The sequence below is a fragment of the Podarcis liolepis genome (assembly GCF_965112155.1).
Source record: "Podarcis liolepis genome assembly, chromosome: 7".
NCBI lineage: Eukaryota > Metazoa > Chordata > Lepidosauria > Squamata > Lacertidae > Podarcis > Podarcis liolepis.
In genome coordinates this window covers 86,310,218-86,334,962 of record NC_139561.1, presented here as the reverse complement: position 1 = coordinate 86,334,962, position 24,745 = coordinate 86,310,218, and the positions used below count along the sequence as shown (strand labels likewise).

General features: G+C 48.7%; 2 protein-coding genes across 4 annotated transcripts in view; one reads left to right on the top strand and one right to left on the bottom strand.

Annotated features, from left to right (window-relative positions):
• Positions 1-24,745, top strand: part of FKRP (fukutin related protein) — a 215,480-nt gene that overhangs the window by 29,265 nt on the left and 161,470 nt on the right. The gene's annotated exons all lie outside the window — the stretch shown is intronic.
• SLC1A5 (solute carrier family 1 member 5) overlaps positions 1-24,745 on the bottom strand; it is a 44,397-nt gene that overhangs the window by 7,045 nt on the left and 12,607 nt on the right. The window contains exons 2-7 of the mRNA XM_083515898.1: positions 17,439-17,481; positions 13,560-13,670; positions 10,995-11,161; positions 9,016-9,249; positions 7,899-8,093; positions 979-1,113 (exon numbers count right to left, since the gene is read on the bottom strand). Coding sequence (XP_083372024.1) covers positions 979-1,113; positions 7,899-8,093; positions 9,016-9,249; positions 10,995-11,161; positions 13,560-13,670; positions 17,439-17,481 — 885 coding nt within the window. The remainder of the gene's footprint in view (positions 1-978; positions 1,114-7,898; positions 8,094-9,015; positions 9,250-10,994; positions 11,162-13,559; positions 13,671-17,438; positions 17,482-24,745) is intronic.

Genomic DNA, 24,745 nt, shown 5'->3' with positions numbered 1-24,745 from the left:
GTGATGTCAACAGGCAGCGAGTTCAAGTTTAGGTGTTGCCACGCTAAAAGATCGAATTCTTATAAACGCAGAATGGGCATTATATGGCATCTTTTAACAGTGTATGGTGCAAATTGTTCAGTTTCTGTTAATTGATTCTCATGGGAAACTTACAGATTCTGGCTTCACACAATTAACTCAAGGCAGTGTCAATTTACTCTTGGCAGAAAGCCCAGGTCTGCTTGACCTAGAAACTACTTACTCTGATTGGTTAACGACCAGCACTCAACTCTGCTATCTAGGATTGCTAGCACAGTGTGATGTGAGGTGTGTTAGGAGAAGGAGTAGAAGTGCTGTGTATGGTTAAGAGAAAGAGAGAGAAAGAAAGGATTTATTTTGCTTTGATTTGTATGCAGAAACTCTGCTGGTTTTATTTTTCCTTTTAATAAATCCTGTAAATAGTTATTCTGAGTCTAGCTGACTAGTCATTACCGCCGCAACTAGCTTCCTCGCTGTGCAGGAAAACTCTACTACGTTTGGGCTAAAGCCAATAGGGCTATGCCTGACACTTCAAAGTTCCATGACAAATGTGGCCTTGGTCCAAGGCAGGTTTGTCCAGCCAAACGCCCCACCCCAAAAAATTGTCCTTTGAGGATTATTTGCAGAAGATTCAACTGGTTACCTAGCACCTCCTTTCAAGGCAGCGACTCTCTGCAATGGCTTCTGCTTTCCTATGTGAACCTGGGGCCTTTTCCTTGAGCCACTTGCTGCAAACGTCTCTCCTCTCTGCTTGCGGAATAAGGCCAACACATGAGGAAGAGGACCTGAAGGTCAACTAGCAAGGAGGTGGGAGGGAAAAAGATCCCATCTTTTGATGGGGAAGTTGGGACTAGCCAGCCTGCTGCCAACCCTGCGACGCTATGAACATCAGTCAGGGAAATCGCTGGTCGCTCCTGACCGCTGAGCCTCTCCCTCAAACTTTGCCCTCACGCTACTTACACAAGCCAGTCCACTGCCAGGATGAGGGAGATGTCGTTGGTGGGCAGGCCGACAGCTTCCAAGATGATGGCGAGGGTGAGGACGCCACCCGCAGGAATCCCAGCAGCTCCGACGCTGGACGCCGTCGCAGTAATTCTGTGGGATGGAAGGGGGCAGGTTAAGAGATGTGTCCTTCTTGATGCTGAAGTGCAGGATTTGGTCTTTATCTGGAGAGTGTGGGGGAAACCCAAAGCAGCAGGGAGAGAGGAAGGCACCGCATTTTTTGCGACATAAGACGCACCTGACCATAAGACGCACCAAGTTTTTAGAGGAGTAAAACAAGAAAAAAAAAAATGCTGAACGAAATAGTTGTATGATTTTTGTAGCTCATGCTGTGGTCACAGACCTGTGATCTGATGGTGAATTTGGGGTGGCCCAATGCAAAAATCCTGAGGATCCATGTGGATCCGTGCTTTGTAACCACATTTTAGCACCATTGCAGCCCCAGGAAACAGTGGATGCGTGATTTTTTTGGTGCAGGCTGTAGCCATGGACATGCTATGTGATCTGATGGTGAATTTGGGGTGACCCAATGTAAAAATCCTGAGGATCCATGGGCTTTTACCTCCCCCCCCTCCCAGGCAGCCTCCGCTAGCTCCCTATCTCTCTTCTGATCCCACCGATCAGCTGTTTCCTTTCAACACTCCCTTTCCTCTTGTTTGCCTTAATGTCTTTTCCTTAGCTAGAGCAGTTTTTTGCTCCCCCTTTTCTTCTAATTTCTCTCCTTATTGCTTTAGTCTTCCTGTTTCCCCCCTTTGCAAGTTTGCTGTCTTTACCTCCCCCTCCCAGGCAGCCTCCTTCATCTCTAGTGTCCCTTATCTCTCTCGCCAATCGACAAACGATCAGCGGCTTTGTTTCAACACCCACTTCCCTCTTTCAAAAAAAAAAAAAGCATGATCTGCTTTTTGCCCCCAGGCCATTCAGCTCCAGGGACAACACATTCGCTCCATAAGACGCACAGACATTTCCCCTTACTTTTTAGGAAGAAAAAAGTGTATCTTATGAAGCGAAAAATACGGTAACTTTTGCAAATCCGAAGGCACCAGCCAGATTTTGTGGCAGTCGGTTTGGAAGGACAGCAGAGCCCCAAGTGGGCCTGATCACCCACCCACCCACCCACCCTTCCTTCCTTCCTTCCTTCCTTCCTTCCTTCCACACACAGCTTAGCCAAGAGAGGTCCCAGCTCTAACTGGGAAACCCTTTCTCCAGGAAGTGGCTACTGGCTGAGAACAGGACAAGGCAGCCACCAGATCCTAGACAGACCAGCATAAATTCAGTCATAGTGATGGGTAGGGAGAGATCAGCCAACTTCTGGAAACTCAAGCATTACTCCAAATTTTAGTAACCAGTGGCAACTGGGTGCCTGGGTTCTTGGACCCTTGGCCAAATAGTTCCTCCTTCTAGGTTCCTTATTCAAACTATGACCTGTTTGTGCACTCGAGTTCCTCTCTACACCACCCTAACCTTCACAATTTATCGTTTCTTGGCATTCTGGAGAATCATGCCTAATAATAATAAATAATAATAATTTATACCCCGCCCATCTGGGCAGCTCCCAACAGAACACTAAAAACAGAATAAAACATCAAACATTAAAAACTTCCCAAAACAGGGCTGCCTTCAGATGTTTTCTAAAAGTCAGATACAGTGGTACCTCGGGTTACATACGCTTCAGGTTACAGACTCCGCTAACCCAGAAATATTACCTCAGGTTAAGAACTTTGCTTCAGGATAAGTACAGAAATCGTGCTCTGACGGCGCAGCGGCAGCAGGAGGTCCCATTAGCTAACGTGATGCTTCAGGTTAAAAACAGTTTCAGGTTAAGTACGGACCTCGGGAACGAATTAAGTACTTAACCCAAGGTACCACTGTAGTTGTTTATTGCCTTGACATCTGAAGGGAGGGCGTTCCACAGGGCAGGCGCCACCACCAAGAAGGCCCTCTGCCTGGTCCCCTGTAAACTCACTTGCTCGCAGGGAGGAAAACGCCAGAAGGCCCTTGGAGCTGGACCTCAGTGTCTGGGAAGAACGATGGGGGTGGAGACGCTTCTTCAGGTATTAACCAGATTAGCTGGCAATTGGGGAATACAAATACACACCACTAGGCAGGGTCAAGAATGAATCAGGCACTGCACCCTGGATTAAAGAGTCCGTCTCTTCACCCTAGGCATGAGAAAACCAGTGGCACTGTCTCCCATAGAGCCACAAGCCTGGCGAAGGCTGCCTTCAGCTCCTCCCTGATGCTGCAACAAGGCGATCTCCTCTGTGGCGCCTCTTACAGGTCTTCCTACCCAAGCCAGCTGGGTAGCAGTAGTGCGCTCTCACCCCATGCTCAATAGCCACCTTCACCAATTCAGGGCTCTCCAGATGTTCTGGACTATGACTGCCATTAGCCCCTCCAGCACAGCTGTATGATGCAGAGGTGGGTGGGAGCGTGGCCTTGCTGGCTGGGGCTGATGGGAGCTGTAGTCCCAAACATCTGGAAGGCACCAGGTCGGTGAAGGCTGCTCTGCAATAGCCAAACCTACCGTATTTTTTGCACCATAACACTCACTTTTTTCCTCCTAGAAAGTAAGGGGAAATGTCTGTGCGTCTTATGGAGGGAATGCCTATGGGTGGCGGGGGGATCTGCTGCAGTCGTGAGCAGAGGATCCATGGTTCCCCTTCCTTCCCTCCTCTGTGGCTCGCTTTGAAACAGCAAAGCGGGAGAAGAGCCGCTGCCGGGGATGAGCGGGGAGGAGGGAGAAAAGCAGAGCCTGCTCGCTTTAAAGGAGCAAAGTGGGAGAGGAGAGGAGCCGTCTCCCCTTATACCCCTCTTCTGCATTATTAGCAGCATCCTTCTCCACCCACCCCACGCGTGTTCCTTCTCCCCTTAAACCCCTCTTCTGCATTATTAGCAGCATCCTTTTCCACACACCCCACACGTGCTCCTTGTCCCTTGAGTGCTTTTCCTTCCCTCCCCACTTAAAACGTGGTTACAAAGCATGGATCCACATGGATCCTCAGGATTTTTGCATTGGGCTACTCCAAACATCCAGATCACATGTGTGTGGCCACAGCATGAACCACAAAAATCATACATCCACTGTTTCATTTAGAATATTTTTTTTCTTGTTTTCCTCCTCTAAAAACTACGTGCATGTTATGGTCGGGTGCGTGTTATAGAGCGAAAAATACGGTAAGTCCACATTGCAGAATAAAGGAGACCCAGAGGCCTCCTCATCACCAATTTGTAATCTGCTTCTGAGAGCACTTTTCCATCCTAACAAAGACCCCTAAAGTAGTCTGCAACACAGATGAACTTTCAGTTTTAACTGCCTGCCTGCCTCAAGACCATCGGTGATGGGGCTAGTCACTGCAGTTGTCTCCCCCGCGTCAAACGACAAATTGAGAGCCTCTCCCCCCCCCCCGCATTTATGGCACTGTACAGCGAACGCTTGGGTTGCGAACGTGATCCGTGCAGGAAGCACGTTTGCAACCCGCAGCGCTGCGTCTGCGCACACGCGGGTTGCAATCCAGCGCTTCTGCGCATGCGCCGAAACCCAGATGTAACCCATTCCGGTACTTCCGAGTTCGAAGTAGTGCGCAACCCGAAATTGCGCAACCCGAAGCGTCTGTAACCCAAGGTATGACTGTACAGTGGTGCCCCGCAAGACGAATGCCTCGCAAGACGGAAAACTCGCTAGACGAAAGAGTTTTCCGTTTTGGAGGTGCTTCGCAAAACGAATCTCCTATGGGCTTGCTTCGCAAGACGACAATGTCTTGCGAGTTCCTGCTGGTTTTTCCCCCTCCCCCCCTTTTTCTAAGCCGCTAAGCCGCTTATCAGCTGATCCGATCAGCAGATAAGCCGCTAAAAGCCGCTAATAGCGCTAATCCGTCAATGGGCTTGCTTCACAAGACGAAAAAACCGCTAGACGAAGAGAATCACAGAACGGATTCTTTTCGTCTTGCGAGGCACCACTGTATAAAGAATGAATGAAAAAGAAAACCACACTGGTCTAGACTCCAAAGAACTACTTTAGGGTAAACACACACTATTATTATGATGATTATTATTTAATCTCTTAGGTTTTATGTGTCCCCCACCCCTTTCGGACAGCAGTCTTGTTAAGGGGGGCAATGCTGAGAGGTTCATCTGCTGTGGGATCCTTTGCAATGCAACGGAGGGTGATGGGGGGCACATCTCTCCCTCTGTTTCCTCAGCACCCCTAAAAAAAACAACACACACACGGCAACCCCAACGAATTGTTTGGGTTCCTCGTGGCCGCCACTCAGTGACAAAAAGCGTTCTTGAGAATCCCCTCGGGGTCCAAAAGCAGCTTGCCACATCTGCGGCACGTGATGCTGTTGACCGAGACACACAAACTGGACTGGAACTTGGTTTGCAGAATGCAGATTTGGATCTTGCGGGGGGGGGGCAGGGAGGGCCTGCACTTTTAACCCAAGACAGAGGAACAAACACGGACGGATGACCAGCCAGAAGCAAAAACAGCCCCAGCTGAAATCCTGCCTCCAGCAGAGCAGAGGTCACTTGAGCAGAACCTCCCAGCTCCCTCCCGGACCCCTTCTAGTCGCAAGTTCTGCCTAAGCCTGCAGTTTTCTTACTGCCCTATTCCGCAACAAAGGGCCTCAGACACAGTTGATGATTAAGCACCTCGCGGCCAGGAGGGACAGGTCCACCTCCTGAACTGGAGAAAACAATGTTTTACTTGCAATTGCTTTTTTAAAAAAATTCACCCAAAAAACAAGCTGCAAGTGTTTTCTGCCCTTGACACTTCTGCTAAAAAAGCAAAATCTTGTGCCAAGAAAAGTCTCTAGCCATTCCTTGGTCAATCTAACTGCTGACCCCTATTTTATTCCAACCTTGATAGAGGAGTTTTAAAGAAGAGTTATCATTCTGATAGGGGGAGGAAGGGGATGAGAAGCGCAGCAGGAGAAGGGCTCGAGTGGCAAATCCAAGCAGAAGCTGAAGCAGCCTTGCTGAGTGCACCTCTTTTAGTCATGAGGACTAGAACTTTGTCACTGACAAAAGTGGCAATGGCTCAGGACGCTACACTAGCTGCAGGACCCTTCTCTAGATGCTACCTGAATGAATTTAAAGATATATTTGTAAGTTTTAAAGCAGGGTTGTACATTTTTCTAGGTTTTGCTGTTTAGTCTTTTGTAAACTGTGAGTGTTTTTTTTATTATTATTAAAATCAAGCAGCGCATAGAGTGTGTGTGAGATATTTAGGGGTGAAGCTAGAGATGTACAACTCCACAAACCACCAGCTATTCACCCCTCAAAATTCTGCATTATTAAACAGTATTGATGTAGAGGAGCATTTGTGCTGGTGCTCGACAATTTAGTCCAGCTGATCATCATCATTGTAGGAATTGGGTATTGACGTGGCAGAAACAGCAGAAGGCTTAAAGATTAGAGGAGCTTGGAGAAGCGGCAGGTGTCCAGTGTTTGGCCTGGCAAATAAAACCCTAGAGACTAGAAAAGAGTTTCTGTGTTTGCCGCATCAAGTCCTGAAGAAGATCAGAATTTGGTACTGGGTGCAGAACCAACCCACTATATGCTGAATGGCCTCAATTTTCGTCCAGGTTCCTAGTCCTTAAGCTTTACAGAGGCAGCCTGTCAAGTCAAATGCTCAGCTACACTGGTCTGCCCAGCCGGTCAATTCAGTGCACACCAAACTCTGCTTGTTCCTGCCACAATTTTTTTTTAAGGTTTCATCTCCCCAAACCCCCAGTCCATCCATTCTGGGTGGCCCAAGGCTACCTCCCAGCATAAATCCCCCCTTTGTTTCTGCAGCGGCCTCATGATCCCTTTTTCTGCAGCCGACTTTATATCCCACTAAAGCTGGGGTCAGCAAGGTTTACCTTGCCTGGGCCAGTTCACTCCAGCAGAGATCCTTCTGTGGGCCAGACCGTGCCCGCGATTTCCGGCGCTGCGGAAGCGAGTCCCCGTGCCATGCTGTGCTGGTTTAGCGCAGCACACGGGGACTCGCCAAGCAGGCAGCTAGTGGGCCAGTTAAACGACCCCCGTGGGCAGCTTGTGGCCCATGGGCCTTAGGTTGCCGACCCCTGCACTAAAGCATCAAGGTAGCACGTGCCCTCTGGCAGACTAACACTCATTCTACCAGGAAGGAAAGGGCAGAGGGGTCTTAGAACTTGTGTGGATTATCACCACCCACTTCACCAGCAGGAAGTTGAAATTTTGGGAGCTGGTTATCTGAATGGGCTGGACAAACCCACTTCCTCGTTCCCAAAGCTCACTTCCTGCAGCTCTAGGACAAGAAATCACTGCGAGAAATTTGTGCGGGAACCATCATTTCGGGAAAGGAAATCTCTTCTTTGTTTTCTTCAACCTGCCCTCTTGCTTCCCCTTAATTCCCAGGATGTGGCAGGGGCTACCAGCCACCCGCCCTCCGCCTTTCCAAATTCTACATTATTAAACTGTGCTGAGGTAGAGGACTATTTGCCCTGATGTTTATGCTCAACGACTTAGTCACGTTGCTGCTGCTGCAGCTTCCGTCCACTCCTTGTCATGGTTGGTAATGTGCTTGCTGTTTGCTTGTGGCTTGTCTAGCCTCTGCTCCCCACCCAAAGTGCAAGGAGTGGAAGGCCCACCTGGTGCAGATCAGGTAGGCTGGTTTTGCAGAAAAGTCTTAGGAGAATGTGGGTGTTTGAGCAACCCCACAGCGAACAGCGAAAGGAAGAACGCAAATCACACACAGCGAAGGGAGCCTGCCAGCAGCTTGGCAAGGTGGGCCACAGTCTATGGGTGGTGGGCTTTGTCTGTTTGGGGAAAGGGGAGGGAACAGGTTGTGCAACGTGCGTGGGCTTCTAAGGACCACCCTTTGAGTCCGAAGGGAGACTGGTCGGAATACTCACAGGATGGTGATGACTTGGATGAAGTTGAGAGGCTTGTTGTTGAGCTGGGCGATGAAGACGGCAGCTACGCACTGGAAGAGGGCAGCCCCGTCCATGTTGACCGTGGCCCCGATGGGCAGGATGAAGCGGCTGATGTGCTTTGAGACGCCGTTCTTCTCCTCGACACACTTCATCATCAGGGGCAGGGTGGCAGAGCTGCGAGGAGGAAGAGGTGGCTTGAGAACGTGGGCAGAGAGAGAGTGCTCCTGAAACAGCTCACAGGCGCAGCACAACTCCCACCAGTTCCAACAGTGCAGGACCCCTTAAGGTGAGCCTTCTCAGTGGTGGCACCCAAGCTGCACAGTTCCTTGCCTTCAAGAGAGCTCCCACCCACCCACCTCCGTTAATTCTGTGCCCATGAGCTTTCCAGGGGATGGTTAACACAGACTTTATATGCCTTTGCTTTTTTATTATTATTGCTGAAACTGTTTCCTGACGTTGTTCAGGTAGAGATATCCCAAAAAATATAAGAGAAATCTTATACGGAACAGCCGCCACCCGATTACTAATTGCATCAAACTGGAAAGGGGGAAAAGTACCAACATTAAGGGAGTGGCAGAACAAATTACTGGATTACACAGAAATGGCTCTATTGACAAATAAACTAAGGGGTAATACAAAACAACCATTTATTCAAAAATGGGGTATGTTCAAGAGATATTTACAAATTTGTAACAGTGATATAATATCTATGGCAGCGTTCGAATGACCCTACCTCTTGTGTAAAATAAATATTAAGAAATATGGGGGAAATGGTACATGTTGTAAGAAAGTATTAGAAAATATATTAAGAGTAAAGTAGGAATTGTAAGTACATTCAATATTACAAACGTCAATTACATTGGGAAATAATGGGGTTTACTTTATTTTATTTTACTTTAGTTAGAAAATGGAAAGAGTAAATTTATGTAAGGTTATTTTTTTCCTTTGTATATGTGGATTTAAGATACTGTATGATATCTATGAATTTCAATAAAGGATTTAATGGGGGGGAAGGTGGGAAGGAAGCAGAGATTCAGCCGACCTCCCTGCCTGACATTCTCCTGGCTTTCTGGAGCTGCAACCAGCTCATAAATACCTGGAGGAAGTGCCGAAGGCGGTGGCCAGGGCAGTGAAGATGCCCCAAAGGAACCGGTAAGGATTCTTGCGGGTGAAGATGAAGTAGATGGCTGGCAGGACGATGAGACCGTGGATGGCATGGCCCACCAGGCAGCAACAGATGTACTTGCCCAGGCTGGTGAAGAGGACAACCACGTCCTCCATTTCCACAATCTTGCCAGCTACCAGGAACATGATACCCAGGGGGGCATACCTGGAAGGAGAGAGAGAGGAGGATCAGCAAGAACAACGCCGAGACCTCTGATGATGATGATGATGATAATAATAAATTTGTACTTATATCCCGCCCTCCCCAGCCGAAGCCAGGCTCAGAGCAGCTAACATCAGTAAAATAATACAACATTCTAAAATCAGTTCATTATAAAATAAGTTCAAATAAAATTAATGGCTAGAGTTCTGTGAGGATTACCGAAGGAGGGGGTCACGCTGTGCCTTGGCCAAAGGCCTGGTGGAACAGCTCTGTCTTGCAGGCCCTGCGGAAAGATGTCAAGTCCCGCAGGGCCCTAGTCTCTTGTGACAGCACGTTCCACCAGATTGGGGCCACGGCCGAAAAAGCCCTGGCTCTGGTTGAGGCCAGCCTAACCTCTCTGTGGCCTGGGACCTCCAAGATGTTTTTGTTTGAAGACCGTAAGGTCCTTCGTGGGACATACCAGGAGAGGCGGTCCCGTGGGTATGAGGGTCCTAGGCCGTATAGGGCTTTAAAGGTTAAAACCAGCACCTTAAAGGTTAAAACCAGCACCTGTACTCCACCGCGAGCCAGAGCAGCTGGTATAGCACTGAGTGAATGTGATGCAGAACAGCAGGCAGGACAGAAAAATAAGAAAATCTCCACACAGCTACAACACTTGCCATGAGCAACACCTGGTGAAATTTCAGAAGCTGGAGATGTTCTAGGAGTCATGAGGCAGGACTTCAATGCCTCCCCCTGCACTGCTACTAGCAAATACAGAATAACTGATGCATCTTTCTAATTTCCTTAGTCTGCATAACATATACACCGTCGTACCTTGGTTTTCAAACTGCTTAGCTCCCAAAAGTTTTGGCTCCCGAACATCGCAAACCTGGAAGCGAGTGCTCCAGTTTGCAAACTATTTTTGGAAGCTGAATATCCAACAGGGCTTCCACAGCTTCTGATTGGCTGCAGGAACTCCCTGCAGCCAATCAGAAGCCGCACTTTGGTTTTCGAATGTTTTGGAAGTCGAATGGACTTCCGGAACGGATTCCGTTCGACTTCCAAGGTATGGCTGTACAGTACGATTGCATCTTACAGGCGTTTAACTCACGAGATTTCAACCATATGCAATTGAGGGCAGACTGTTTGAAATTTCACAAGTTAAATTCAAGCGAAGCGGAGAGCTTGAAAGTTCTTTTTGTGCCAGGTTTGCTTGGGGTTTCCCGGTGTAAAAAGAGTTTTTTAACAGTCCGTCTTGCCTGGAGGGCAAAGCCTGCTTGATGTGCAGACTCTGGGGATACCGGGGCTTCTCCCCCCACCCCCCCAGCTATGGGGTGGCTCCAAGGCTTTGGGTAGATGCGATTTTCATGTATACGTGGAACCCTTAGAAACAAACTTCCGCGTAAGATGTGACTGCACCACATATGTGTACAGTGGTACCTTGGGTTACTCCACTAGCCCAGAAATAGTACCTCGGTTTAAGAACTTTGCTGCAGGATGAGAACAGAAATTGTGTGGCGGCGATCAGGTTAAGAACAGTTTCAGGTTAAGAACAGACCTCCAGAACAAATTAAGTTCTTAACCCGAGGTACCACTGTATCAGAAATCAGCTTTTGCTACATCAGTTTGGCAGGGAACTTCACAGGAATGCACAAATCCCAGCCCAAAGGCCTTGAAACAAACTCTTCTGTGTTAACATTTTATCCCCACCTGCGCTGTTCCCCTATGAGACTCCTGGGGAAACGGGGATAGGATGGCCTCCTTACCACATGATCCAGGAGACGAGCACCATCGTGGCTTCATTGAAGGAGTTGAAGAACTTGATCAGGTTCTCGCCTTCCGGCCCGAGCTTCCGCAGAGCAATCCCAAAGACGATGGCGAAGACCACCAGGCCCAGGATGTTCATCCCTTCCACCTCTGTGCCTGTGGGGATCTAAAGGGACGGCAAGAGGGAGGAAAGGCTTCCGTCACAAAAACAGCCAGGGATTTGAAAAGCGGTCGAGGGTTTCCCTGCCCTCAAGGCAGACGTCTGCACACAACATCCATATCCTTGTGATTACAGGAAGCGAATCATTTGCCCTTTGTCAGCGGTTGGGGGAAGGTTTGCAGAAATGGGAAAACAAGACGTTCTTACCAAAGTATTTTATTCAATATTCACAGAGAGATGTAGAGATGTCGCCTCTTGGACAGTGGTGTTGCTCAGAATAAAGTCCCACCCCCTCCATGTCTCTCCTATTATACATCATTCCTACATCAGCTAATCTGTGCTTTCTGCCTCTGAGCTTTCTGCTCTCCTACTCTCAATGCCCGCCAGTCTGGCGCGCTTTCCAAAGACACTGAGTCTGTTAGCTGAATTTCCCCTGCTGCTGTTTCTTCCTCCTGCTCCTCTCCCAGTATTTTCCAGCTTCTCCCCTCTGCAGCCTCTGATCTGTGACCTTCTGCAAACCACTGTTCTAAATCTATACTGTCTCCCTCTTCTCTGGGAAGTGCGGCAGGAGAGGGAGGCCGGTCTCCACCATTCCTCCTCAGTCCAGTCCCTGCCACCAAGTCAGCAACAACTGGGGGAGAGCAGCAACTGTTACCTCCCCCAGCTGCTCCTGCCACCCTTTTCTCTATCTGTGGCACCACCGATTGAGGCGTAACAGCACCAGCTGCCACCTCACCCACAGGGAGTGCCTCTTCTGTATCCTTCCACGACAACTCCCTGGGCCACAGGAAAACAAGGCCCAGCAAGTGCTTTTCAGAAAGGAAATACTTCTCCCGGAAGAGGGAGAGCCTCTTTATTGCTTGCCAGAAAAAAATCAACAATTAAGGCCACTTGGGCAGATTTAGAGTCCTAAATAGAGTCTCTCGAATCCATCCATCCTGCTGTTCTGCTCATTATTGGTGGAGATTTCAACGCACGCATGGGTGCTAATGATGACAGCTTATACACCCACTACAACCAGTTTCTGGACTCTGACATCCATTTAGATACAGGCACTGCCCGCCTTTCTAAAGATCTTAGATGCAATTACCCAGGGCTTTGCTTAGCCCAGGCTGCAAAGCAGAGGGACCTGCTGATACTAAACGGCAATATAGAGGGGGATTGCCCTGGGGAATACACCCACTCCACAAAGTTTGGCCTTAGTGTCATAGATTATATCCTAATCTCAAGATTTGCATACAAGTTTGTCACGGAGTTCCAAGTGGGCTATAACATTGAAAGCGACCACTTAACCCTTAACTCTGGCTTTTGCAGGTCCACTCCTCAACAATTCTATGGTAAAACCGCAATATATCCCTAATGCAAATCTTGACATATCCGCAGCTAAAAGAATCAAATGGTCCCCCCTACTCAACGCAGCCCTGACTCCCCTTTTTCAAACAGCTGAGCTAAAGGACATCCATACTTCTCCCGGCTTCAAACTCCTCAGAGAACCCGGTAGCACGTGGTCACTAAGCCAGAAGAGGCCCAGTGGCAGCTGAGAGGCCCAGTGGCAATGAGGGGACAGGCCTTTGTGGCTGGTCCCATGGCCAATAGCAAAGAGGAGACCCATAAAACGGCCTGTGTGGGAAATTCTTGCGCAGTTCAGACAAGCAGGGGTGTCACCTGCTAAAGGCATGGCAGAAACAAAAGCAAGCCAGTGTTCATTGCTAACTTTCGTGAGCCATGGGTAAATAGTGGAACAACATGGCCCCATTCATACCATACTCTGAAAGTGCTATGATACCACTTTAAACTGCCATGGTTTCCCCCCCAAAGGATTCTGGGAGCTGTTGTTTGCCAAGGATGGTGCTTGAAAATGAACCCAACATGCTTCAGGTTTCTTTTCCAAGGCAATGTCGGAATTCTTAGCCGCAGTCAGAGGTAACTGGCCTCACGCCAGACATTCGGCTTGAGATCCTTGTTGACCTTCCCGTCTGCGTCTCCCGGCAGGATACAGGCAAGGTCACAAATCGGCGATCCTCCTCAAACGTGAGAAGAACACACCATCCTCCCTCCTCCCTGCTTCCCCAGGGAGGGGAAAGAGACAGACAGGAGTCTATTTACATGTCTTTATTACTGTCATTCCAGCAGTACAGAGAAACGTGTCTGCACTCTCCAGACTCCAGCAGTAGAGTCTAAACTCCACCCCTGTACTTCCAGTACAGGTCAGATGACACTCTGAGCTAACATCCGGTGCTCAGTGCAGTGAATAGACTGCCCCTTTTTTCCAATAGTACAGTCCCACACATCAACATCCTGTTTTGCATTCCAGACACCTGCAGCTGGCTTTCGCATTGCTGCTTTTTCCTGACAGGCAACACATCCAAATATATATGTTCCAAGTGCATCCCATTCCTCTTACCTTCGTCTCTATGATGGTTTCACCAACTGTTATGTTTTCACCAAACGTGATATTCTCGCTGAGTCCTGTACTGTTCTTCTTCTCTATCACCAGTTTATAACTGGTTGCGTACTGGGGAGAAACACAAAGAGGGAAAGACAATGTCAGCTGTGGCTGAAAATAAATTCACTTCATACTTGCATGGGGTTCTGTGGATGCTTCCAACACAGACAGGAAAACCTCAGGCTGTTAAGTTCATCCACCTCCCCTTTCAGAAGGTGCAAACCCTGGTCACTCCCCTGCAGCTGGGGAAGAACAGATTATCAATATATCCCACTGCAATCCCAATCCAACTGGCAAGATGATGGTTCGGTGGCAAGCTTTGCTTGGTAAATCAACCAACAGTGGGTGTTGATTAATTGCTCAGTGGAGCCGAGATATTAAGGGCACCCTTTGGAGACAATGGGACGCAGGTGGCGCTGTGGGTTAAACCACAGAGCCTAGGACTTGCTGATCAGAAGGTTGGCGATTCGAATCCCCGCGACGGGGTGAGCTCCCGTTGCTCGGTCCCTGCTCCTGCCAACCTAGCAGTTCGAAAGCACATCAAGTGCAAGTAGATAAATAAGTACCGCTCCAGCAGAAAGGTAAACGGCGTTTCTGTGTGCTGCTCTGGTTTGCCAGAAGCGGCTTAGTCATGCTGGCCACATGACCCGGGAGCTGTACACCGGCTCCCTCGGCCAATAAAGCGAGATGAGCGCCGCAACCCCACAGTCGGTCACGACTGGACCTAATGGTCAGGGGTCCCTTTACCTTTACTTGGAGACAATGGTTCTGGGAGCGTTACTGTCCTAGGGAGTTTGAAAATGATTTCTTAAAGGGGGCTTCTCATTGAACCCTACCAAGGCCACTTGGGTAAAGGAGATGAACAACTGGCCAATTATCTCAAAAAGACACTGGTATGGAGTTTTTTGACAAGTGGGAAGATTAACCGATCGATTTATCTGTTAAGAATTCAGATTATTCATCCACCAGACATTCAGCCGTGGGGAAGCAGACCTTACAGGGATGTGCCAAGAGTTCCAAGCTGAATGGGTGGGAGATGCAGGCAGAAGCCGTCCTTCCGCCATGTGCTGCCTGGATCTGTCCCCTGCGATCTGACCTGGGAATTCACCTTTGTTCCTTTAACAAGGCTATTAAAAATTAAGCCAAGCTGGCTTCGTTGCCCATACCCTGCCTGCGTCCTAAAGAGGATTAATGCATCACAAAGAACAGTCAATAAAAAGCAGGGGAACATTAATGTAGGGTATTGTTTTGTAACCACACACAAAAGGCCTCTCTCTTTTTTTAAGCCTCTGGTGGAAAGGAAGATGTTTAATTAGCACATTGCTAGGACAGTAGCATGTGAGAGTAAGTAGTAAGCAACTGCTCACTGCAGATAGGGAAACTCGTAGCTTCTAGGTCACTGTCTTCAAAGCAGCAAGCAGAGGAGCCAGAGGCATATTGATTGACAAGTCTGGGAGAGACCCCAGAGACCTCCTGCCAGACATACCAATTCTCCAAGGCAGCTCAAAACGCATAACCTGCTTGCAGGCTTCCTAGAGGCATCTCCCTGGCCACTGAGAAGAGGGGGCTGGACCAGAGGTGGGCTTTTAGACTGATGCAGCTGTGGGGCTCTACTTGTTGTTGTTGTTTAGTCGTTTCCGACTCTTCGTGACCCCATGGACCAGAGCACGCCAGGCACTCCTGTCTTCCACTGCCTCCCGCAGTTTGGTCAAACTCATGTTTGTAGCTTCGAGAACACTGTTCAACCATCTCATCCTCTGTCGTCCCCTTCTCCTTGTGCCCTCCATCTTTCCCAACATCAGGGTCTTTTCCAGGGAGTCTTCTCTTCTCATGAGGTGGCCAAAGTCTTGGAGCCTCAGCTTCAGGATCTGTCCTTCCAGTGAGCACTCAGGGCTGATTTCCTTCAGAATGGAGAGGTTTGATCTTCTTGCAGTCCATGGGACTCTCAAGAGTCTCCTCCAGCACCATAATTCAAAAGCATCCATTCTTCAGCGATCAGCCTTCTTTATGGTCCAGCCCTCATTTCCATACATCACTACTGGGAAAACCATGGCTTTAAGTATACGGGCCTTTGCTGGAAACGACTAAATGACTAAACAACAAGAGGGAAGTGAGGGGCAGGTGGGGCTCATCAACCTGGGAAAGAAAACTCTGATCCTAAACCTCTGCTACCTTGTGAGATATCTTCGGGAGAAGCAGACACTACACAAACTGTTGAACTGTTTCACCTATCTCTGCCATCACCCTGGAGATTTCTGTGGTTTGATTTGAATAAAGCAAATCTAGACTGGTGACTGGGAGCGGCCGCCAAGACCACATAACACTGGTCTTGAAAGACCTACACTGGCTCCCAGTACGTTTCCGAGCACAATTCAAAGTGTTGGTGCTGATCTTTAAAGCCCTAAACGACCTCAAAGGCCCAGTATACCTGAAGGAGCGTCTCCATCGTTCAACCTGGACACAGAGGTCCAGCTCTGAGGGCCTTATGGTGGTTCCCTCACTGTGAGAAGTGAAGTTACAGGGAACCAGGCAGAGGGCCTTCTCGGTAGTGGCACCCTCCCTGAGAATCACCCTCCTATCGGATGTCAAGGAGATAAAGAACTACACAACTTTTAGAAGACACCTGAAGCTGTACAGGGAAGTTTTTAATGTTTGATGTTTTACAATGTTTTTATATCTGTTGGAAGCCGCCCATAGCGGCTAGGGCAACCCAGTCAGATGGGTGGGGTATAAATAATAAAATTATTGCTATTGTTATTTAGTAGTAGTAGTAGTAGTAGTAGTAGCAGCAGCAGCAGTAGTCAGGGCAAGGTGTTTACAGGGAAATCGTAAGAATGCAAGGAGTCCAACGGGATGAAATGAGAAGGTCCATCTAGTCAAGAATACTGTTCCCCACAGCCAGCCAGGTGCCTCTTCCAAACACTGACCCCACATTTCCTGGACGGCTGCTTTCAACAGAAAGCAGTATTGGGCCGCTTTCATCAACCAGCCACGTTGGCTAGGTCTGTCCGCAGGTTGGGAAAGGTTTGGTTAAGGAGTTTTATAGCTCTGTAGCAATGCCATATTCTGCTGAACGCTGGGAAGGGTTCCTTTGAGATCTGGCCAGCACGTTGCACTTCTCCCCGTGGAAATTATTTCAGGTTTCCAAAGCAAAGGTACGCTTTGTGTCCCAAAGTGATTGCGTATCCTGGCAACTGAGCAGCACGGGCTGTTTTGTAACCGAAGCAGTTGCCTGTTCTAGCTTCCTCCACTCTGGAAAGAAGCACCCGCTCCCCGGTTTTCTTAGCCTCCCACTCCCTTTTCTGGAGAGAATCACAACTCCTGAAAGGGCTCTCTATATGGCTTTAAAAGAGGATTAGACGAATTAAGCTATCTAGGTTGGTGGTCTTCACTGCCCACAGGAGTCAGTGAGGGCCACCAAGCGGGAAGACTTTAGAAGAGGATTTGGCGAATTCATGGAGGGCCACTATCCATGGCTAGGCTCTGCCTCCACAGCTTCTGAATACCAGTCGCAGGAAACCACCAGACGGAGAGCGCTCTGGTGCCTGAATCCTGTTTCCAGGCATCTGGTTGGCCACTGAGAACAGGATGTGGGCCTAGATGGGCTACTGGCCCCATCCAGCGGGCCCCTCTTAAGAGCCCACAATGCAAATGGGTCAAGCTTTGTTAGAAAAGCCAATCAATCGATTGTGAAAGCCCCTTCTGGGATCACAAGTACTCAAATGCTTTGCTTCGTGCAATGTAGTGTTTGGTACAAAATCCAGCACTGCCTGCCTTGGGTTCAATGGGGGGGGGGGAATTGGGGGGGGGGAGGTTGGCAGGAGTTAAGCAACTCACCGATCGGAATGCAGCTGACACCAAGTTGGAAGGGAAGATGTTCCTGCAAGGAAAAAGAGGGAAAAAAAACATGAAAAACAGGGTTCCAGAGGGAAATAGCCTCTCTCAATCGACAGGGTACTCTCAACCCACCCTCTTCACATTCCCAAACCCCTGTAGCCCAAGTCCAAGCTTCGCCCTCAGCAGTTTCTATTTTCAGTGTCCTGCATACACCCCAAAGTCAGCTAGGGGTTCAAGGGTGGCCCTTCTGTGGTACTCCAGATGTTGCTGGACTCATCATTCTCCCTAACAACTGGCCATGTTGACTGTGGCTGGTGGAAGCATCTGGAGCAGCGGTTCTCAACCTGTGGGTCCCCAGATGTTGGTGGACTACGACTCCCATCATCCCTGAGCTCTGGCCTTGCTAGCTAGGGATGATGGGAGTTGTAGTTCAACAATATCTGGGGACCTACAGGTTGAGAAAGGCTAATCTGGAGGGTCCCACAAGTTGGTCCCCCCATGCACTGGTTGCAGGCCTCCAAAAATAACTTCTCCCAACTTAAAGGGTGCTCCCAAAAACTGTTCTCGAGACCAAAACACACAAATCAGCAGAAGCTGAAAATCCACACATACACACAGAAGCGTTGACTAGCTCTTGCGTATCGGTGGCAAAGCTTGTAAACATTGTGTGTGTGTACGCACGCATGCATTTTGGGCTTGCAGTTTTTGGAGACTCGTTTGCAAGGCTGATTTGCCTGAAAGCAAATTCCAACTCCTCCCTGGCAGATAACCACAAGGTCGATGATGGCGACAAAAACACCAGTCTCCTACAGAGCTCTCCAGGACGCTACCTCCATAGCGCTTCCCCAAATGCAGTAATTTTATTTCATTAGCTACATAATGAGACCTTTTCTCCCAAGGAGTTCAAGACGATGTACGTGGTTCTCCCTTCTCCTCAATGAATCCCTACAACAACCTGTCAGGTAGGTTAGGCTGCGAGACACTGACTGGCCCAAGGTCACCCAGTGAGCTTCATGCCTGAGTGGGGAATTCGAACCCTGGCCTCCCAGGTCCTAGCCCAACATTAACCACTACACCACGCTGCTTCTCATAGGAATGTCCGGGCTCCACTGGGTCAAACCAGAGCGGCTCCTTTTATTCCAGTATGCTGTTTTCACTGCTTGTTAACCAGGTCCTTCCAGGTAGCATCCATCGGTCTTGAGACACAATGGAGTGCGCCTCTGAGGGTGAAGTCAACTACCGCATTAGCAGCACGGAAGTGACCTCCCTGGGATGCAAGCCTGGGCAGAGTATCTGGAGGTCCTGGGCTGGGCTGCCAAGACAACAAGACTCCCCTCTCGGCCCCACTGATGTGGCCAAAGGAAAGCAGAACAAGACGTTTGGCCCCAGCCTGGCTGCAGGAGTTGCCTGAAGGAGGATTGCAAGGCACCATCCAACTGCCTTAGGGACCCCCCTCCGGATTTGTGCAGGGATTCCTCCTAAGCCTTTTCTTCTCCCAAAGATTTCCCATAAGGCAGCAAAGATATGGGATCACAGTTTCCCCTGTATCCTACGGGACCGCCTCTCCCGGTATGCCCCACGGAGAGCCTCAAGGTCCATAAATAGCAACACCCTAGAGGTCCCGGGCCCTAAGGAAGTCAGATTAGCCTCAACCAGAGCCAGGGCTTTTTGCTACGGGATATGAGGAGAGCTGGGTAGCCATCACTCAAGAGCTGAGGAGCATAAAAGTGCATCATTACTTCATAAATTGTAGGAACTTAACCCATAATTGAACAACACTGGCCCCAGCCTGGTGGAACGCTCTGCCTCATGAGACCAGGGCCCTGCAGGATCTGATTTCTTTCCGCAGGGCCTGTAAGACAGAGTTGCTCCGCCTGGCCTTTGGCTTGGAATCAACTTGATCCCCTCCCCCTCTTTCCTTTTTCCTTCTGTGATGGAACTCCTCTTTGGGGACTTTGCTGGCTTTTTTCTGGCCCACGTAGGACCAGTGTGGATAGTCGGCCTTGGTGAAGATTTGACGTTTTCGTCCCCAGAAAGTTTTTGATTTGAGTTCCTACTGAAAAGGCTGAATTTTAATGCTGTATTTTAATCTTGTTTTTAAGTTGTATTTTAATGAATTGTTTTTATACCTGGTGTTAGCTGCCCTGAGCCCAGTCTTGGCTGGGGAGGGTGGGGTATAAATAAAATTTATTATTATTATTACGTGCCAGTGTGCTTATTATCCCTACATTTTGTAGCCAGTGTCTACCTAGGGCTACCCAGAAAGCCCGTGCCCCAAGGGGACTTCCAGGTTCCCCACTGCTGAGTCGCTCACTTCACTTCTCTGGGTCATCCGAGCCTTGGCCGAGAATAACCTACTCCATTGCCGTAACTCCTGGATAGATCGGATATCACAGTCTTCACCTTTGCTCACTAGGCTCCTGAATTTCCCCGCACCCTAATGCCCTCTGGTTGCCACTTTTCTCCCCACGCCATCAATTCAGGGCTTGGAACTGCCAGAGGATTAACTGGGCAGCACAAACAAGACTAAGACTCCAATCCCGGGAGCGAGTGGCTGGCTCCATAGAGCAGAATACTGACCCAATTTGGAGAGCGGAGACCCCGTCAGCACTTAGGGGGCCAGCCCTACTTTATCCTCTTGCAGCACAAAAAGGGGGGCCCAGGGAGTGGCATGTCAGATCAAGGAGAAGCCCCCCCCCCCAGCCCACAGGGAGCTACGGAAGTGCAGACCAGCCCCTCACTTTCCCAACTCGTCCTGCTATAATAATAATAATAATTATTATTAATTCCCTGCCCATCTGGCTGGGTTTCCCCAGCCACTCTGGGCGGCTTCCAACAGAATATTAAAATACAATAATCTATTAAACATTAAAAGCTTCCCTAACCAGGGCTGTCTTCAGATGTCTTCTGCTATTTGGAACAAGTGACTTCGGATGCAGTTATTTGGATGCAGCAAATTGTTCCGTCTCCCTGCACCCCAAATTCTATTTCAGAACAAGCTCCACCCCACTCACCCCGGCACAAGGAAAACAAAACCAAGGCGCAGCAATCCACATCGCCAGCATTGTTATTTCTCCGTCGTTTTTCATAGAATCATAGAATCATAGAATCCTAGAGTTGGAAGAGACCACAAGGGCCATCGAGTCCAACCCCCTGCCAAGCAGGAAACACCATCAGAGCACTCCTGACATATGGTTGTCAAGCCTCTGCTTAAAGACCTCCAAAGGAGGAGACTCCACCACACTCCTTGGCAGCAAATTCCACTGTCAAACAGCTCTTACTGTCAGGAAGTTCTTCCTAATGTTTAGGTGGAATCTTCTTTCTTGTAGTTTGGATCCATTGCTCCGTGTCCGCTTCTCTGGAGCAGCAGAAAACAACCTTTCTCCCTCCTCTATGTGACATCCTTTTACTGTATATATTTGAACATGGCTATCATATCACCCCTTAACCTCCTCTTCTCCAGGCTAAACATGCCCAGCTCCCTTAGCCGTTCCTCATAAGGCATCGTTTCCAGGCCTTTGACCATTTTGGTTGCCCTCCTCTGGACACGCTCCAGTTTGTCAGTGTCCTTCTTGAACTGTGGTGCCCAGAACTGGACACAGTACTCCAGGTGAGGTCTGACCAGAGCAGAATACAGTGGCACTATTTCAATAGCCACCTGACAGGCTGGAATTCAACAGGGGCGGCTCACTACAAAGAGCCAAAACACCAACCCATCAGCAGAGGAAGAACAATCAAATCAGCACCCTATAATCAAATCAGGAGCGGTGGAAAGCAAAGAGAAGCAGGAAACAATCCAGATCAGGACCAGAGACAGAAATAACAAGGTTAAATAGCCTCCTGTAGCCTCCATAAAGAGGTGGGCTGTTAAACCTGGTGCCCGAAGGCTATTTAGCTGTCTTTTGGGACGCCAGATGCAATAGAGGTTTGCTACAGGGCGTGAGGAGAGCTGGGCAGCCATCACTCGAGACTTGCGGAGCATAAAAGTGCATCATTACTTCATAATTGAAGGAACCTAACCCATAATTGAACAATATTAGCATAAATTAAATTATCAGCCGGCTCACAATGACCGTGCAAGGTAGGCCAGGCTGGGAAACGGTGACTGGCTACTGGGGCAAACAAATTTATTGCTTCCCAGGTCAACTATGTTGGTTAAAGCCATTATGTCAGATGGCTGTGGCAGTTTCTTTCAAGCTTTTAAGCGTCTCCTTTTCTCTCTCCCCGCCCCCCATTTCCTTCTTTGCTAGATCTCTTCGCTTTCCCTCACACTGCTCTTTCCCAGCGCCAACAATCCTGCTTTTAGTGGACTTTTTCACTCCCGTGCCCTTCCAAATTTACTGCAAGGGAGGAGCAGCCCTTCCCATTTTGGGGGGCCGGTGGGAGCATTTGGAATTTTGAGAAAGTGGCAAAATGGCTGCCATTTGGGGAGGGGGCCGCTGCATGTCACAAAATGGCCGCCCCATCTAAAAATGCAAAAAAGAGGGCCGCAAAAGGATGTGGCTGCGCCCCATGCCCATATTAAACAGTGAGGGACTGCGTGAGCCACTGCCATGTTTGCGCATAGAGAAGCGCTCTGCAACCTCTCCTCAGCTCAGATGGGCGGGTGGGCATGTCAAATCCTGGCCTCAAGAGAAATGTGGGCATGTTTCAGGGAGAGATGTTCCTGAGAAGGAGAGGCCGAACCTCGGGAACTGAGAGGCAAGTGTGATGGACTCTCGCCTGCTGTGGATTTCAGGGGGGAGAATTTACTAAGACCTTTCACAGGACGTTCTGTCGGGTGCGCCACATTGGCTGACCCCACCCCACATGAGAAGAGCATTAGTGGGCCAAGGCCTCACGTCCGAAACATAATTTTTCAATTCTTCATGGCTGTCATGTGTAATAAACAAAAAACTGCCCTTATTTCCTTATTGGGAGCACAAGAGCCCTTATAGAGTCCTTTGCAGGTTCTCCATCGGTCGGAGAAAAGAACAGAGGCCAACCAGAGAATATTGAGAAGCAAAGCAGCTCGTAAGCCTGATCTTTATTAAAGAACCAAGGTGTGCCTGCCCTTATATAGACATTTTAAATTCCCTGCCCTGGAGCTCAAGACCACCGCTCCATACATCATACCTACATCACAGAAAAGGCGGTCTACAGCAGAAATCCGAGTGCCTTGTTTATCTCATCTGACAGGTTACCCGTTAATGGTTGGATACCCTGGGGAGCCTGGCCAGTCTTTTGTAACGATAAATACTTATTCTTGAGCCAGGTCACTGGTTCACCCTATTCATACACAGACATACCCTTAAGACAGGATTTGTGAATGAAAAGACAATGGGGAGGCTTTTCCATTTTCCTTTGACCTAGCAGTGAAATATTTGAGGTCAATGCGGGAGGGACAAAATGCTTTCAGGACTTTTTCTGTGGGGTTTCAGACATGCGGTTTATATATGCAGTTATGAACATATTATATATACCGTATTTTTTGCACCATAACACTCACTTTTTTCCTCCTAAAAAGTAAGGGGAAATGTCTGTGCGTGTTATGGAGGGTATGCCTACGGGTGGCATGCCTACGGATTTTCCTCCTCTAAAAACTACGTGCGTGTTATGGTCGGGTGCGTGTTATAGAGCGAAAAATACGATATATATAAAACCTTATTTTTTTATTTCACATAAAAACAGAACTGCAGCATATCAACCACAGGCAAATGGGTTATCAGACCACGATCAAACTTCTCAGAACTCTGCGTACTGATCTGCGGAGCACGCGCCATTCTGTTTCATGCTTGGAAGACATGGGTGGCCACCCATGGGTGCAGCACTAGACGCTAAACTTAGAGAAGCAAAAAAATTATGCAGAGAACTGTGCCGTTACATTGACTGAAAGCTGCGAAGATGCCATCGTGAGATATCACAGTTCCCGCAAAGCACTTAACAGAAGCATCCTATGATAAGATGGATTTATTTTATTTTAATGGGGGGGGGGGATATTACTGAGAAACACAAAAGGGGAGAAACTGGATACCAGATCAGAAAGAAAACCAGTGTGGTATCTTTTGCAGCCTCAGTGCCCAGCACACCAGCTGACTTCAACCAGGCAAAATGCGACTGGCGCCCAGCTAATTTCGAACACTGATATATGTATGTACAGTGGTGCCTCGCAAGACGAAAAGAATCCGTTCTGTGATTCTCTTCGTCTAGCGGTTTTTTCGTCTTGCGAAGCAAGCCCATTGACGGATTAGCGGATTAGCGCTATTAGCGGCTTATCTGCTGATCGGATCAGCTGATAAGCAGCTTAGCGGCTTAGAAAAAAGGGGGGGAAGGGGAAAAAAACCAGCAGGAACTCGCAAGGCATTGTCGTCTTGCGAAGCAAGCCCATAGGAAATTCGTTTTGCGAAGCACCTCCAAAACGGAAAACTCTTTCGTCTAGCGAGTTTTCCGTCTTGCGAGGCATTCGTCTTGCGGGGCACCACTGTACGTCTAACATAGCTGGATACAACCCACATGGAGATTTCATCTGAACCTCTCTTACAGTGAATCTGAGCCACCACCTAAAGGAATTTGACCTTCCCAACTCGTCGCTCCCTTTTATCTCATGCCTCCATTTATGAGAAATTCTTTCTTCGGAAACCCAAGGCGACTGCTCTACACCAACCAGGCTATTTTCTACTTGCAGGTATGTCAGGTTTGAGAAAGGCAGGTTACGGCCCTGCTCTGCACAGTGCTCATTATTGAATGAAGGGTCGAGTCTCTTCTTATCTCTTTCCGAAAGGCACAATCGTATCTGAAATGTTGTCTGTTATTATAACTGAGCAGCTATTTACCCTGGGATGAAGTCTTCCATTTCCTCTTCCAGCAATCTCCTGAGCTTCTTTCTCCTCCTCAGTTATCACCCTTACAGCTTTAGGGAAGAGGACAAAACTAACTCCATTTGCTCCTGCGTAAGTCTTCCAACCATCTTAAAAAGTAGAGACATCGCCTTGCCAACAAAGGTCTGCATAGTAAAAGCTATGGTTTTCCCAGTAGTGATGTATGGAAGTGAGAGCTGGACCATAAAGAAGGCTGATCGCTGAAGAATTGATGGTTTTGAATTATGGTGCTGCAAGAAGATCAAACCTCTCCATTCTGAAGGAAATCAGCCCTGAGTGCTCACTGGAAGGACAGATCCTGAAGCTGAGGCTCCAATACTTTGGCCACCTCATGAGAAGAGAAGACTCCCTGGAAAAGACCCTGATGTTGGGAAAGATTGAGGGCACACGGAGAAGGGGACGACAGAGGACGAGATGGTTGGACAGTGTTCTCGAAGCTACCAGCGTGAG